Source organism: Vulpes vulpes, chromosome 14, assembly GCF_048418805.1.
Source record: "Vulpes vulpes isolate BD-2025 chromosome 14, VulVul3, whole genome shotgun sequence".
Classification (NCBI taxonomy): Eukaryota; Metazoa; Chordata; class Mammalia; order Carnivora; family Canidae; genus Vulpes; species Vulpes vulpes.
This window is the reverse complement of record NC_132793.1, coordinates 79,089,853-79,107,751: the sequence shown is the minus strand read 5'-3', so window position 1 is coordinate 79,107,751 and position 17,899 is coordinate 79,089,853. Positions and strand designations below refer to the sequence as shown.

Here is a 17,899-nt window from a genome sequence, read left to right as displayed (position 1 = left end):
CCCACAACAGCCCCAGGTCACCCCCATGGGAGCTTCCAATGATCTCAAGTGACGGGTGCTGTGAAATCCACAATCACACAGTTTCTGCCAAATAGGTCGATTTTACTACGTTGAATATCATAGGTGGTTATCTCTTCATTCACTTGCTCCCGTCTCCAGCTCCCAGATCAACCTTTTTGACGTGTAGCAAACCATTTTGGTGAGGGGACCTTGAAAAGGCCTTTAACATCCAGTTTGTAAACATTGTCTTGGATTGTTGTGTATTCAGGCCATACCAATTTTTTCCCTGCCTTCTCCGTTTACTGCCTTCATTGACTCCCTTCCTTTAAAACAGTGCTCCAAATAAATAAATAAATAAATAAATAAATAAATAAATAAATAAAACAGTGCTCCATGTCTCCCAAAAGCCAACTGTCCCAGGCTGAATGGTAGCCCCAGAAAGCCACTCCCACACTCTACAGCATGGTCAGCGTTCCTAGATTTGTTTTCCCGGGAGGCTGTAACAAATTAGCACAAATTGGGTGACTTAAAACAGCACAAATGTCTTCTCTCACAATTCTGGAGCTAGAAGCCTGAAATTAAGGTGTTGGCAGGGCCGTGCTCCCTCTGAAAGCTCTAGGGAAGATCCTTCTTCGCCTCTTTCTAGCTTCTGGTGGCTGCTGGCACTCCCTGGCATTCCTTGGCTTATAGAAGCATCACTCCAGCCTCTACTTCCATTACTGCATTAGCCTTCTGTTTTTGTGTCTCTTCTGTGTCCAAATTTCTGTCGTTTTTTTAGGTCACCCCCATGGGAGTGACCTAAATCCAAGATTAAATCCAGACACTGGATTTCGGGCCCCCCTAATCCAGTATGACCTCATCTTAACTCAGTTACCTCTGCAAAGACTCTATTTCCAAATAAGAACATGCCCACAGCTTCTGGGTGGACATGAATTTCGGGGGACACTATTCAACCCAGTACCAGTCCTAAAGGTCACTGTTAATGAAAATGTTTGCCTGAGCTAAGGATGCCAAGAAGTATATAAATCTCAGGCTCCCCTCCTCCCCACCCCCCCTGTCAAAGTAAGACACTGTACTTTCAGACACTGTCTCTGTACCCAGAACATTAATAATCAGCAAGATTGGAGGTGCTAAGAGCCAACTGACTGGGGCTAAATGACAATCTATGAGCCTAATGAGAGCCGGGCTCAGGAATTCAGCCAAGGGGACATAGTCACTGAGGACACCACTGAAAGGACGTCACTCCAGGCAGAGGGTAATCTAAGCACATCCTTGGAGAAAAGCAAAGATAAATCAGGAGGGCTTATCAGAAGCACAGCCCTAAGGGGCAGGAGTGCTCAAAAGAATCTTACCTTTGAAATTTCTTTGCAGAAATGAGGGACTGATAGGTTGTAAACACGTACGGTAGGGAGTACAAGAACAGGGTGAATTACTTTGGCTATGATGACAGTATGTTGTAAGGCCATAGCAGTCAGCATGCTTTTAAGTGCTCTTTCATTTCATTAATTAATTCCATTTGGTCTTCATGACAATCATGAGTGTCATCAAAGAAAAGGACATCACATCTTCCAACTAAAGATTCTGGGGCTCAACAGGGGCAAATAATTTGTCCAAGTCAAACAGGGAATTGGTTGTAGAATTGGTATGAAGCACACTGGCCTCAATAAGTCCTTGTTCAGAAATTTCCTTACTCAATGATGTTTCCCCCAGGGGAGCCTTCCAGTCCTGGTTGTGTTGTTCTTGACCCAAGAAAAGCATGTGAAGAACACAATAATCTTGTAAGAAATGGGAAGCCTTCCTAAAGGCCATGTGAATTTCAAATTGGAATTGTGAATAACCTCCCCCAGACATCTGAATTGGTTTCACTAAAACTTCTGTGTATTAAGTGTGTATTAAGGAATCTCTTTTGGCCTACAGAGACATAAGAGGATACAGGGCCCTGCTGGAAAACTCAGCTGATTATCTTATGAGAATAGGGGTTGAGTAGACTTAAAGGCACACAGACATCGGTGAGAAGTTTGAGTACAAAGATAATACATTACCTCACAAAATGATAAGCTGGCAAAAACTGATAATCACAACTTAGTCTGATCTCATCAGTGTGGAGTCACGCACAGAGGACCAGATCTTGGCAGGTTTTGAAGACTTCCTAATAAGAATCTGTAACTGTGACTAGCAGCTGGAAGCAAGCAGAGAGTCTTCCCTTGGGCTGAGTAATAATTGAATGCATTTTCCTGGATTTTCCTTTACTTACTAAGCGGGTAACTTATGACATCCTCTGCTGGTTGTCTTTAAAGGTATATTTAAGGATGAAATGCTTTTGAGTCTAGAGTGATTCACTGAGTTCTTTGCTTGTGCAAAGTCCTACTTTGGTTGCTATAGGAGAATACAAAAATATAAGACAGTCCCTGACCTTGAAGAAAATCTCATCTAATTCAGACGATTAAAAATGGTGTAAGTGAAAATAAATAAATAAATAAATAAATAAATACAAATAAAAATGGTGTGAGTGGAATGGAATTCTTAAGCAATTTCTTATCACTCAGTTGTCTGTTCAGATGCAGCTTCTCCAAACCAGGCCTTCACTTGCCACCCTTCTTAAAATAACACCCTGCCATAACTTCCTGTCACCTTCTAGCCCTTTATGACATTTATCACTATCTAAAATTCAGTTGTTTGCTTGTTTACTCTGCTCCTAGACATAAAATCCACAAGGACATGGAATTGTCCTGTTTTTTTGCTGTATTCCTAGCAGCTAAAACAATGTTGGGCTTATATTAGGTATTCATTAAATATGTTTTAAACAAATAGATAAAGTATACATTAATCAAATGAAAATGGGCCAATATAATTTAAATTAATGTAGTATTTCTCATATTTGCCCGATAAGACTTATTTGGACATTCTGATTCAGTAAGCCTAGAGTGGGGCCCAGGAATCTGTATTTTTAAGAAGCTTCCCAACTGATTATTTTAATGGAGCCATTTGGGAAACACAGGAAAATGCAAAGATTGATGGTGGTTTGGAGAAAACAGTGAAGTGACAAGACTGGTTTTCAGAGATCAGTGACTGCTCATCGGACTCATCTGGGAGATATTTTTAAAAATCCTGACACTAAGGAGGGCACATGATGGGATGAGCACTGGGTTTATTCTCTATGTTGGCAAACTGAATTTAAATAAAATATTTTTTAAAAAGTCCTGACAGCACAGACACTACTCCAGATCAATGAAATTAGAATTTCTGGGGTGGGACCTGGATTTGGGCCAGATTTTAACATTCATCAGGTAATTCTAATAGACAGCCAAGCCTGAAAAGCCCCTACGATGGGCAGAAATATTTTGTCAGTACTCCAAGTGTATCACTAGGTTGTGCACTTGTTGCTTCCAGCTTCTTATGTCCCCCAGCTAGATTCCTTGACCTCCTAGTCTGGAAGAAACATGTGCAGAAACTTACACAATAACCCAATCTGGGGAGGACTATAGTAACTTTTTTGCTTTTGTAAAAAAATGTTATTTAAACCAACAACTGACTACAATCTCCTTTACTTCACGGCCAGAGCAGAACACATCTCAATATTTTGAAGGTGAGAAAGTCAAGGTCTCCTGGGTATAGCTTAGGGGGTTAGGATGAGCCATGAAGAGCAAAAAGCACTATGCTTATAATAAAATGGGAGAACACATAGGAGAATCCTTAGTTTGTCTTGAGTGCCTAGAGAGAGATGGCAGGTGGCCCAGGAAAGAGGGAGAAGAGGAGGAGGTGGAGAGTCTGTAGCAGTGGTTCTCAGTCCAGCTGCGTATTGAAGTCACATAGGGAGCTTAAGAAATTACTGATTCCAGACCGCTTCTCAAAGACTCTGCTGTAATAAGTGTAGGCGTGTAGTGTGTGTGCTATATGTGATGCAGCAAAGTTGTTATCAGAGGTTTAGAGGAAAAAAGGGGAGGGCACCTAGGTGGCCCAGGGCGTGATCCTGGGGTCCTGGGATCGAGTCCCACATTGGGCTCCCTGCATGGAGCCTGCTTCTCCCTCTGTCTGTGTCTCTGCCTCTCTGTGTCTCTCATGAATAAATAAAACCTTAAAAAAAAGGGGGGGACGTCCACAATTAGAGTTAGGGGCTCTCTGGGCTTGCATTACTACACATAAAATAATTTGTAGCACAAAGCTGGGTTCTTCCAAATCTGACCATCTACACTTTTATTTATCCTGGAGCTAGAGATATACATATTTACATATATACATATTTTGGCTAAGAATCAAAACTTTCTTAAACCTTTCCATATCCACCAGCAGCATTTCTTTTTTGGGCCATTTGTACATACAGAAACATAATTTTTGTTTTGCTCTGTTTAATCATTTCATGACAGTTAAAGTGTAGGCAAAATGAACAGAGAACAAAAATGCTGTGCTGAGGCGCAGATGTTGGGTGATTGGTGAGGCTCACCCACCAGCTGGATGACTTGCCTCACCACTTCCTCGCCTCTGGCTTTGAAGGACATAACCCAACTTCATATCTTAGCCAAACTGCCAGACGTCATGGAATTTTAAGGTGTCTTATGAAACTCTAAAATGAGAAATGTTAACTGCTTTTACTTTTAGAAATACCACTATTTACATTACAGCTTCAAATGTTTGCATCTGCTGTTCCTACTTTAAAGTTCCTGGCAAAGTAGCATAAGTGAAAGAATATGCAGTCACAAAAATGTCCAAGGAATTTAGGGTTGACCATGCAGCCTGAGCTCAAGGCTTAAATGAAGACTGAGTCAAGCTGATCTGACATGGCCTCAAATTCTGTTCCTCTTATTTAGGTGGTAAAAGATTTAGAGCCATGAGAACCTTATAATCAAGTTCAAGCAGAAACTTACGATATTTCTTGGCTTTCACCTGTTTAAGAATATGTCTCTGATTTCCTTCTGTAAAATAAGCTTCAGCATAAATGAGCTGAGGAGAAATAGGAGAGGGAGTCCAAAGGAACACACAAAGTTTACCCCTATAGTACTGAGAATTCAAAGGGACTTAAAGTCCAGGTCCTACGGGCACAGACATTCATTTAAAAACAACAGGATGGTTCCTCACGAAAACTGAGTTGGGGCAGTCTCTCAGGTGAATAAGCTTTACTCATTCTTTATACCTGGAATGCCCTAGATTTAAAAAGAGAGAGCCCAAGAACATATACCCATGTGTTCATATCACAACTTTCCACCTGTATCTATCTGCCCTGACACTACCTGTCATTCACCGAAGTGAGCAAACACTGACTCCCTCAGAGTGTGTAGGTGGAAGGAGTCAATAGGGTCATCATCACTCAGAATGATGTCAACACTCTTAATCATTTTAAGGAAGTAACTTACAGTTGAGAGATAGGAAATATATGATGCCTGATAGCATGAATTCTGAAGCCAGATTACCAGGTTTGAATCCCAGCTTTACCACTTGGTAGCTGAGTGACTTTGGGCCAAGTTACTTCATCCTGTACCTCTGTTTCCTCATCCATAAAATGCAAATCTCCTATCTCATAGGGTGTGAGGATTAAATGAGTCAATACATTGAAAGTGCTTATAACAATGGCATATATGAAGTGCTCAATAAATATTGTTCTTAGCCCAATCCCTCCCCTCATGTGTTTTCTATTTTTTGTTTCATTTTTGCTTTTTTTTTTTTTTTTTTTTTTTTACTGGCTGAGTGTGGAATCTGTGCAGCTAGCTGAGTACTGTCCTGCGCATGGACAAATACTTACTCCTCTTAGCCAATCAAGTTAACCCAACCTCCCTGGCCAGTGACTGATTTACAAATGGGCAGATGATACAATTCTAGCCAATGAGACACAAGGTCCTGCGGGGGTGGTGATGTTCAGAAAAGATGTGCATTGGAAGAAAGTATTTCTTTTCTTCTCTAATGATGCTGTTTTTGCATGTCCCCCTGCCTGGAACAGTGAAGCCATCTTGGCAATGTGAAAAGAGCTGGAAGAAAGATGAAAGCAACAGTGACAATGTTGAGTTGAAGAACTAATCAACCCTGAAGTTTCTACATCTGGATTTGTTATAGGAAATAATAAATTTTCCTTATTGCGTAAGCCATTTTGACTAGGATTTTCTGTTATTGTACCTGAAACATCCTAACTGGTTGATATTTCTTGAGCATCTAGTATGTTTAAGATATATTATAGGAAATAAAGTATAAAACTCTAAACCTGATCTCAATAAGTTTTCCAGCTACTTGGGGGAGAAAAGCTATGAAAACTAATAATACCAAGCTGTAAATATTAAGTGCTTGGATCAAGATGGTCTGAGACAGCTATATATGAGGTCCTGTATGAAGAGATGGCTCAAAGAATAAAGAACACATTGATAGGCAGGAGAGGGAACATTCTAGGTAGTGTCAGCTAATGTATGGGAGAGTTAGGGGTTGTATCAACTTGCTTAGAGTGCCATTAAGGAATACTCCAAACTGGGTGGCTTTAACAACAGAAAGTTATTTCTCATAGTCCTAGGGTGTAGAGATCCAAGATCAAGGAGTTGGCAGTATGGATTTAATTCTGAGCTCTCTGTCCTTGGTATGCAAATGGCTGCCCTCTTACTGTGTCCTCACATGGTCTTTTATTTGTGCATGTGTACCCTGGCATTCCTCTATGTGTCCAAATTTCTTCACACAAGGACAAGAGATTGTACTAAGACTTAGCTTACTGGCCTTATTTTAACTAAACCACCTCTTTAAAGTACCTATTTACAAACACAGTCACATTCTAAGGTCTCAGGGGTTAGGACTTCAACATATGAATTTTGAGGGGATACCAGTCAGCCTGTAACAGGGATGAAGAAAGAATAACTTGCTTTTAAGAGTGAGTCAAAAGTTAGAGATGATTGGGACATGAAGCTGGAGGGTTATGTCAGGACCTGAGGATAGTGGGCCTTAAATGTTGAGCCTAGATTTTACTCTTGCAGCAGCAGGGAAGGAAAAGGGATCTTTAAGAATAATTTGGCACAGTGTGCCATAGGTTTTATAAGTAAAGAATTAGGTGAGAGAAATGGGGCAGGATTGCTGTGGCACATAGTCCAGGTATGCATTGATAAATGACTGAACTCCAGGGAGGGAATTTGAAAGGATCCAAACGAGACAGAAATCGAGGAGAAAAGGACAATATGGAGCTTGGACATTCTCAGCAATTGGGCCAGTGGAAATATGTGCCATAATAATTCAACTCATAAACCAAAGCATTATTTTTATCCTAATAGGACCATGACGCCTGGGACATTGTGGTTCCAGCTTTCTAACACTTAGGAATACTCGTCTGAAAGGGAATAGGCTTCCTTGTTGGGTATGGAGTATCCTGGAGGTGTTCTAGAAGTTAAGGTTACAGAAAGGATATAAATATCAGGTAGGAGATTGGATTATTAGCTATTATTAGAAGTCCTTATGGCTTAGGGTCAGAACCTTGATGGTTTCAACCCAGAATAAACAAAACATGTAGCAATTACCCCAAATGTCGTCTTCGCTCAGGGGTAACATAGATCTCTGGACTATACTCTTTGTTGTTTAGTTTGGGCAACACTCAGCATGCTTTAAGAGCATTGGGTGTTATGTTAGTTACAAGTTGGTATGTACATTTTATAATGGGCTTAGAAAATTAAGGTTAAGAATTTGATCATTAACATGAAAACTCTGATTTTTAAGTTCAGATTATATGATTTTTGTGAATTATAATAACTAAGCAAAATATCTGCTAAGTTATTCTTTAAAAAATACTTTTTAAGTTTCAAAAGAAATATGTGTTGTTTTTCTTAAGTTGAAAGTACACTGAAAAAGTATCCTTCCACCCTTTCCAGTCCAATTCCCTTAGGGGCAGACACTGCGAATGGTTTCCTTGGTGGCATTCCAGACCTTTTACTCAACATATCTCTACCCCCACCTGCCCACACACTAATATATACAAATACACATTTTATGACTCATCAAGTATATATAGCATACATAATATAAATGCATGCATATTTATATAGCTATAAATATTATATACACACTCAAAGGCACGTTTTTTTATTTAACACAATCAGGACTTTTTTTTTTAAGATTATTTATTTATTTATTTATTCATAGAGACACACACACACACAGAGGCAGAGACACAGGCAGAGGGAGAAGCAGGCTCCATGCAGGGAGCCTGACTTGGGACTCAATCCTGGGTCTCCAGGACCACACCCTGGGCTGAAGGCGGCGCTAAACCGCTGAGCCACCCAGGCTGCCCCACAATCAGGACTTGTATTAACCACTAACATTGTGCATTTTTTCATTTATATATACAAATTCCCATGTTAGTACATATATATTCGCAAATAAGTCATGTTTTAAATACCTCTTTAAATAATAAAAGCCAAATAGACTACTTCATGTACATTATTCAAGAATTAGAAAAATAGAGTACTCTAAGAAAATGATAATGGCATAATAAATCTGTCAGTTCTCAAACATTACAACATGTAGGGGCATTCTAACCTGAACATTTTCAATGGACTCTCACAAGAAGAAAAAATGATCCAAGCTGTCTTAATACTTGCATTAATATGAAACTTTTCCAGTTGCTTTCTTTTCAGATATTGAAAACTTTTATTCACACACAGTACCACCTTCAAAAGTTGCCAAAGAGCACATGTAGTTAAAAAAAAACCCTTTCCTTCCAGCTCTCTAGCCACATGAGTTTTCTCCCAACAGGCAACTGTTAACCACATTCCTATATTCTAAAGATATTTAAGATTCTGTACATTTAAAATAAGAAAATATCAAAAAAGCAATATCGTATCTCCCAATATCTAGCACTTGAGAGTAATTTTTACCACAGTTTGACTTCTCTACCCAAATGAGAAAGAAAGGATAGACATAAGCCACAAAGTCAAAAAGCTTCTTTGGGAGCCTGGGATGATGACAAGATAGGTAATCAATAAGATGATAATCAAAAATCAAAAGAGAAAGACAGACCCTTGAGAAAACCAAGTTCCTTTCATAAAAAAACTTTCTTAAAAAAAAAAAAGAAAATTTCCATGACAATGTAGCAAAAGTCAAAGATTATCCTATTTCAAATAACCAGCCCCCAAATCAATATTTGATTCAAATTTTTTTTGTTCTAAGACTTATCACAGTTACAGTTTTATCTACGCTAAATTTTATGAAATTTAAAACAAACTTATTTGATGATTTTACATTTTGGTTACAAGATAAATTCCAAAGTAAATGGCTGAAGGTACTGGGACATTCAGTTCTTATTTTAAGTATATTCACTTTATCTGGGCCTTTTAAGGCCCAATAATCACTCTTTTTTTCTTTTACCCTTGCTTCCCTTAAAGAACAACTTTGATACAAAGTTAGAGGTGAATTTTTCAATTCAATTAACTGAAAGATTAGTTTTACATTTCTGTTAGTAAAAAGAAAGCCAGGGAGTCAATATAGTTTAATTCAAAAATGCCTTTATTTCAATGGCAAAAAAGTATTAAATCTTACTATACTAGTTTGAATTTTGTTTTTTCTTACAACAGTAAACATATCTTAAGTAGCAACTCATAAAATGTATATTAAAATAGGCCCTCCAGCCTATGTAAGATAAAATATGAATGTGGGTTAATAATATGAACAAATGTCTAATAAATTACTACAAAAACAAAGTTTTAGAATGTTAGCTCTTCACATTCCACATAGAACTTCCAGTGTTGATCCATTATATGGCATGGGAGAAATTCTTGATCACTGATTAACAATACTTCATTTATTTGTAGATAAGGTGGGATGCTTTGCATTGACTCTCTGGATGTTCCTGTTTAAAGGAGTGTCCATAAATTAAAAAACAGTCTTTAAAAAAAATAATATTTAAATTTACTTATTACAAATCCTAGACCCTCATCAAGCCTATGAGTACACAAAAGACATGAACAGAAATTTCACCAAAGAAGACCTACACATGGCCAACAAGCACATGAGAAAATGCTCCACATCCCTTGCCATCAGGGAAATACAAATCCAAACCACAATGAGATCCCACCTCACACCAGTGAGAAGGGTGAAAATTAACAAGACAGGAAACCACAACTGTTGGAGAGGATGTGGAGGAAGGGGAACACTCTTGCACTGTTGGTGGGAATGTGAACTGGTGCAGCCACTCTGGAAAACTGCATGGAGCTTCCTCAAAGAATTAGAAATATATCTGCCCTATGACCCAGCAATTGCACTGCTGGGGATTTACCCCAAAGATACAGATGCAGTGAAACGCCGGGACACCTGCACCCCGATGTTTATAGCGGCAATGTCCACAATAGCCAAACTATGGAAGAAGCCTTGGTGTCCATCGACAGATGAATGGATAAAGAAGATGTGGTCTATGTATACAATGGATTATTCCTCAGCCATCAGAAAGGATGAACACCCACCATTTGCTTTGACGTGGATGGAACTGGAGGGTTTTATGCTGAGTGAAGTAAGTCAATTGGAGGACAATCATCATATGGTTTCACTCATACGGGGAATATAAGAAATAGTGAAAGGGATTATAGGGGAAAGGAGGGGAAGTGAGCGAAATATCAGAGAGGGAGACAAACCATGAGAGACTCCTAACTCTGGGAAACAAATAAGGGGTAGTGGAAGGGGAGGTGGGCGAGAGGATGGGGTGACTGGGTGACGGGCACTGAGGGGGGCACTTGACAGGATGAGCACTGGGTGTTATACTATATGTTGACAAACTGAACTCTAATAAAAAAAATACAAAAAAAATAAAAGAGCTAGAGCATGATATGCAACAAAACAAAACAAAAACAAAAAAAGTCTATGAACATACAATGGGATTTTGGACCACGTCATAATTCACTGCATTTTCTATACCCAAGATAAAGCTGTAAACCAGCATTGGCTTATCTTGGGAAAAAGAAGTTTGCTTGCCGTCTAAACCAACCAATGCCAAAAAAAGATGACTGAAGTTTCTGAGGGTAGTTGTACAAACTCCTCTGTCTCAATTTTCAGTAAACTGAGAATAAAGCAGTTGTGAAGATTAAGTGGGAAGTTGCTGTGAAATGACTGGCTACTGGCTAACATATAGCAAACATTAAATAAATAGAAGCTACTATTATTATCATTATTTCTTAATAAAAATAGTATTAGTCTGGAAGATGGATAATCAATTTTTCTAGGCCACACAAACTTGTGTGATCTCAAGCAAGTGACATGGCTTCTTCCACCCACTACAACTAGAAAAACGTGAACTTTTGGCTCTTCTTGTGCTCCTTGTCCCCAACAAGCACTGCAACAGCTAACAAACCATTATGCTCATGCGAGAAGTAGAGAGAAATACATCTTTCTCAAGTAATATCATCAAATGTTAGATATTCCTTAAACTGAACTGCAAGATTCATCACTAGGCAAAAAAAAAAAAAAAAAAAAGGCTCATGCAACTATTCATGTTATCTACTTGCCTAAATTAGCACTTCAAAATGACAAGCTAACTAGGTTGGTTAAAAATAATTTTAACTTTCACTTTTCTTTTTCCTCTAATTCTTTTTAAAATTTCTCTTTATAGACCAAAAAGCAAAAATAATCAGATTCATTATTTTAACTGAGAGTTCACTTAAGAAACATCACTAACCTATGAACTCTTTTCATTCAACCCATTTTACTTCTCCGGCTCTGTATCTGTAAAATAGGTCCAAGACTAGACGATATATGTTTCACTTCTAACTCTTTAAATGTTTGAACTCAGACTTCCAGAAGTTATTCTCACAAACTAAACATTCTTCATTTCTTTAAGATTATGGAATGAAACTGCTTACTCTAGTAACAAATGGAAATGAACATATTTATGCACATATTCTTAATCCGAACAAGAAGTATAAATCCAATCAAAGGGAAAATGATGAGGAATTATAGATTGTAAAAACACATCTGCTGTAGTTATACTGAGGAAAAATTCAATTATGGCTATTAAAGACAAAGTTCGAAGCTGTTTTAAAATAAAAGGATTCTAAAGGATAATATGGTAGTAGAGCATTAGATGATTTGATATTTAAAAGTAAATTAATAGTTTGAGACAGATTTACTTTGATAAGATCAAAGCTATCTGTGAAAACTGTACTGAAGTGAAGAAACACCCCTGGACATTATAAGTTTAAAACTATTTAAGCCCTCTTTCTCTGTGGGAAAATAAATTTAATAGGTAGTTTCTTAAGCTGAATTAGGCTGGAGATGCTTATTAATTTTAAGTGTAAACTGTTCATGTTTTTTCTGCTTTCTTTGTACAGACATGAACTCTGGAGTTTTACTAGTTAAGAAGCTCCTCAATGGCCTAATGTATGTAAAATAATCTGGCAGGAGATCTGGCACATGGCAGGTGCACAACAGAAAATTAGTTTTCTTCTCTTTCCTCCCCTATCAGCATCCTCCAGTTTATGAATTAGGTCAAAGTTAATCATGATACCAGGATGAAAAAATTATGATTAAAGTCATGAAAACAATCAAGAATCATAAACAGGAGCTGAAATAAACACCTTCTGGTCTGTTATCAGGCACCCATCTTCCTTAGGTGTTTAAGTTTGAAGTTCTTAACCACATAAAACAGAAGCACCTGCAAATGTTTGTGCTCTATTACACATGCTTTTACAGAGCAATGAAGCACAGTATCAGCACCAAAATGAATAAAACTCTTTCTTTAAAGTCATTTATTTGCAATGTATTATCAGTAGGTCCAGGACAGGTTTTATTAAAAACAAGAGTCTATTTTTTTCTGAAGAAGCATGTTCGATTTTCAAATGAAGAAATAATGTTAGGTTCCCTTGAAATAAAATGACATTTAATATGCATTAAATGAGGACTTGGGAAAAGAAAGAACTTCAGGAGATACTTTTTTTTTCTTAGATGAATATATTTGGCATAATGTGTTTTCAGTGTGCTAATACTATAGTGATAGGTAACATAGTTATATATAAAATTGGCTTTTTGGGTAAATAATGAAATGTCATCTACCTTAACAGATTCTTTTTAAAGAACTGCAGAAAAGGTTGATATATCTGTATGCAGTGATTACAAATTATGTAGAATTTTGGGAATGTTCATTTTTTTCCTTCCAATTTACTCTGAAATATCAATGAAGAGTCCCTCAATAACACAGAAGAGAAACTATAGCCAAGGAGGCAGAGGAGGAAGGCTTGGGAGAAAGTTATGAATTTTCAAGGGAAAATATACCATAGATTCACTCCATTTTATAGCTTCTAAAGACCTTAGGGATAGATACTTCAGGAATTCATCAACAGAATTTCATTTTTAAAGGCTGGGGTTTCTATGTTTAAAACCTTTAATTAGAAATAACATATGCCTTCAAATGTATTAATATACTACATCCTAACACTCTAGAGTCCACCAATACATTAATCTGAGTTACCAATTTAACTAGTCGTTGTGCAAGACTAGGAATAAAGTTCTTCCATAATCTCTGATTCATTGAAGAAAGTCTTAAAATGGCAAGGTTAAAAACTTTTATCACTTACCTTCATGACTCAGGATTTTCTTGATACCATGATTCCAAAATGTTATGTGCAAATAAATTGGATACTGAGTTTGGTATTTGTCCCATGAAGTGTTACCATTTGATTAAAGAAGCTTAGGAAATGTCGGTTACCAAAGCTAAATGGATTTATGATTTCTCACAAAGAGGGGGAGGAGGAAATAGGGGAGGTAGAGGGATATAGCTGTTTTTTAAATATCTGGTTGAGAAAATGGGTAAAGAGATGATGTTCATGATCTGAGGTGGGCTGATAAAATCCATACAGACTTGTTTTTCCTTTAAACTTTGTGTTCTGTAGAGTGTCAGACCCATGATATCTATGACCACATTTTAGTATGCAAAAGAGGGAAAAATATTTTCTCTAGAATAGTTTGCTTGTTATATATAGAGTTTACATTTTTCTAATTTGCCAGGTCTTTGGATTTCTGTCAGGTAGTACAAAACCACATGCAAAGGAATCCTAAATCAAATAGGTTCAAATAAAACTCTAATAACAGCCTACAGAATGCCAGCAGGTGGGGGGCACCTGAATGGCTCAGTAGGTTAAATGTCCTACTCTTGGTGTTCTTATTCTCTCTCTCTCTCTCTCTCTCTCAAAGAAAATAAATAAAATCTTTAAAAAAAAGAAAAAGAAAAGAAAAAGGAATGCCAGTAGGGATCTGAAGATTCCCAGAGCCAGATTAAGGCAGTAAGAAGCTGGCTGGCCTACTGGCCCTCCATAGTTCTCAAATTACCATTAACATTTTCTGAAATATCTCAAGGAAAGAAAATTCAGTAGTTCTGGAAAGAAATTAGTAATAAGAAACGTGTTTATATTGCAGGCAAAAGAAGCAGCAGTTCAGAACCCATTTTTTATTTCATGCTCACTTAGCAGGGGAACTGTGAGCCCTCTAAGGAAGGAGAAGCATGGCTAGGGTTGGAAATGCCTGCTCAGAACTACAAAATCTGAGCAGCAGATAACCTTTGTGATACAAGGAAGATCTCGTATTTCTGTTCTGACTCCAGAGGTTAGAAACTAGGAGAATAAAGGTTTCGCTTGGCTTTCGTGTATGTGTGTGTGTGTGTGTGTGTGTGTGTGTGTGTGTGTGTGAGAGAGAGAGAGAGAGAGAGAGAGAGAGAAGGAGGGAGGGAGGGAGGCAGGCAACATGAGCAAGCATTAGAGTGAGTGTGCTGTGGAATGGAGGTGGAAGGCTGAATATAAAAGTTTTCAAATTATTATCTGCATAAGAAATCAAATACTACTTACTAGTCATTCAAATCAAATCTACAGTCAGGCTACATGTGAATAATTTTTTAAAATTCAGGTTCCTGGCCCCACTCCAAGATTTGATTACATAGATCTGCTGTGAGGGTTAGGAACCAAAGACCATGAATTAGTACAAAAACTCTTTCCAATTTAATTTCTTCACTATTTCTGTTTCACCTGATCTGTTTTCCCAAAGTGATGAAAAGCAGAAAACTGGGGGAAAACCATCCTATTCTGAAGCCAGTTTTTGAGACAAAGAAGGACCCTAAGAGGTTACAGTGGATTATGTATAAAGTTAGGAGAGGAAAGTACTTTGAATTATTAAGGTTTGCTGTAGGAAGGAATGGCCCCAGGAAGCCCCTGGTTAGGAGCTTAGCAACACCAGTCCCTGTTCGGTTCTTGACTCTGGTTATCACAGAGTTATCATCTTCTGTATTGTATCTCCTTTCTGCCTTTACTGTTCCCAACTGGTCCTAGGCAGGAACTGGGGGGAAAAGAATGGGTGCTACAGCAGAGAAGGGTAATACAACCCTAGTTATGTCTGATTTTACAGAAATGTGTGTTGCCTCTTCCCAAATTGTTTCAAAATCTGCTGTTAATTGATGAAGATTACATTCTCTTCAGTTTTCTCAGTATTCCATCAGATAAAGCACATTCATTTACACTAACAAGTAAAGATTTATTTTAGTGTTTGCTTTTAGAAAACTAACCAAATCATGCCTGCAGGAAGGAAAAAATACCATTTTGCTTTTTTATATGACCCTTTAAAAAATCTACCCAAAGTAAGTATAGCATAGGTTCAGAGAAAGGAACTATGAGGGAAGGTGTCATTTAAAAAGTTCTCCTAGAATCAACTGTGGTTAAAAATTGAGTATTATAAACAAACAAACAGAAAATGACAAGTATTGGTGAAGATGTGGGGAAACTGGAGCCCTTGAATATTGCTGGTATGATGTAAAATGATTCAGTTGGTGTGGAAAACACTTTGGCTGCTTCTCAAAAAAGTTCAACATATAATTACTATATAATATAGCAACTCCACTCCTAGGTATCTATCCAAAAGAACTAAAAATGGGTACAAATATATGTATCCATGTGCTCACAGCAGCACTATACCCAAAAGCCAAAAGTGTTCTGAAATGAACATCCACCCAGCCAGGATCCTTGAAAGCGTTATGTTAAGTGAAACATGCCAGACACAAGTAGTTATACATTATATGATTCCATTTATATGATACATTCAGAATCAGCAAATTCATAGAAATTAGACTGCAGGGAGTAGAGAACAGGGAACAATTGTTGAATGGGTGTGGAGTTTCTTTTTGGGTAATGGACGTTGTTTTAGAACTACACAAAGGTAGTAGCTGCACAATATTGTAAATGTACTAAATAATATGCCAAGCAAAATAAGTCAATCAGAGAAAAACAAGTATCATATGAGCTCACTCATATGTGGAATCTTTTTTTCATATGTGGAATTTAAGAAACAAAACGGATGAACATTTGGGAGTGAGGGAACAGAGAGAGAGGGAAACAATAATGAAAGACTCTTAACTATAAACAACAAACTGAGGACAGATGGAGGGAGGTGGTTGGGGGATGGGATAGATGGGTGATGGGTATTAAGGAGGGGATGTGTTTTGTGAGCACTGGGCGTTGTATATGTAAGTGATGAGTCACTGAACTCTACTCTTGAAATCAATATTGAGCTGCATGTCAACTACCTAGAATTTAAATAAAAACAAAGAAAAATGCCACTGAATTATTATTCACTTTAAAACAGTTATTTGGGCACCTGGCTGGCTCAGAAGGTTAAGCATCTGCCTTTGGCTCAGGTGATGATCCCAGGCTCCTGGGATCAAGTCCTGTATCAGGCTCCCTTTCCCTCTGCCTGACACTCCCCCTGCTTGTACTCTCTTTCTGTCAAATAAATAAATAAAATCTTTTAAAACATGGTTATTTTAATGTTATGTGAATGAAAACAACAACAACAACAAAAAGGAGTGTTTTCTTAGTAGCTTTGGGTGTTATCCTCACGACTAAGAAATGGGTGTTGGTCTGTACATACCTGGAAGACAAGGCTGATGTTGCTGAAGCACCACATTTGGCTCTGCAGATACGGGTACTTCCTCAGAAACATACTTTAAAAGCTCCTTCCCCAGATATGTCACCTGTACATAGTTAAGCACAGAATTAAGAATCCTGTATTTCAAAATAAGCAAATAAACTCGTCTCTTGCAAGTTTTAACTTTAGTATTGACTATTGTCTATCATAGATTGGCAAACTATAGTCCATGGTCAAATCTGGCCTGCCACCTTTTTTTGTAAGTAAAGTTTTATTGGGTAGCCCCAGTGGCTTAGTGGTTTAGCACCGCCTTCAGCCCAGGGCATGATCCTGGAGACCCAGGATCGAGTCCCACGTCAGGCGCCCTGCATGGAGTCTGCTTCTCCCTCTGCCTGTCTCTCTCTGTGTGTGTCTCTAATAATTAAATAAAATCTTTAAAAAAAAAGTTGTATTAAAACACAAAGATACCCATTCATTTACTTAATATCAATGGATGCTTTTGTGCTGTAACATGACTGAATATTCACGACAAAGGCAATATAGCCAGAAAGCCTGAAATGTTTATTTGGCCCTTTAGAGAAAACATTTGTTGACCCCTGTTGTTTATCACTAATTCTCTCATCCATTCACTTGTTAAACAACCATTAGTCCAGCATCCACTACTTTATAAAATTAAAAAATTAATGTTGTACTAATAAAATTAAGCCATAAAACAGTGCTTTCAAGAAACTAGACATTTAACTAATTAGATTATTAATATTTCAGGTCTATGTATCCAAATTTTTTGGCTTTTTCTGGTTAGTGAACTTAGCTACTATTTACAACCCCAAAGGTCAGATCTTGGAATACCTACACACAAGTAGGTTGGGCCAAGGCAGAATGGCAAACACTTGCCAGAGGGTTTTTGGGTTCTCCACTCTTAGTTCTAGGGCAGCCTGATAATATACCCCTGAAGCTAGGTTCTCTGTGGCTAAACCATCTAGTCTCCATGTGCACATCCCTTACTCCAGGATACTTTCTTAGAACTTCTAAGCTCAAGCAATAACTTTCCTCTAGGCCCCCATAA

General features: G+C 37.8%; 1 protein-coding gene across 4 annotated transcripts in view; it reads right to left on the bottom strand.

Annotated features, from left to right (window-relative positions):
* Window positions 1-9,435: 9,435 nt before the first annotated feature.
* Window positions 9,436-17,899, bottom strand: part of ANKRD31 (ankyrin repeat domain 31) — a 134,479-nt gene continuing 126,015 nt past the window's right edge. For all 4 annotated transcript variants that reach the window (XM_025998299.2, XM_072736975.1, XM_072736976.1 and 1 more), the window contains 2 exons: window positions 16,837-16,939; window positions 9,436-9,796 (listed from right to left, as the gene is read on the bottom strand). In XM_025998299.2, the coding sequence (XP_025854084.1) occupies window positions 9,651-9,796; window positions 16,837-16,939 (249 nt within the window). In that variant the 3' untranslated portion in view covers window positions 9,436-9,650. The remainder of the gene's footprint in view (window positions 9,797-16,836; window positions 16,940-17,899) is intronic.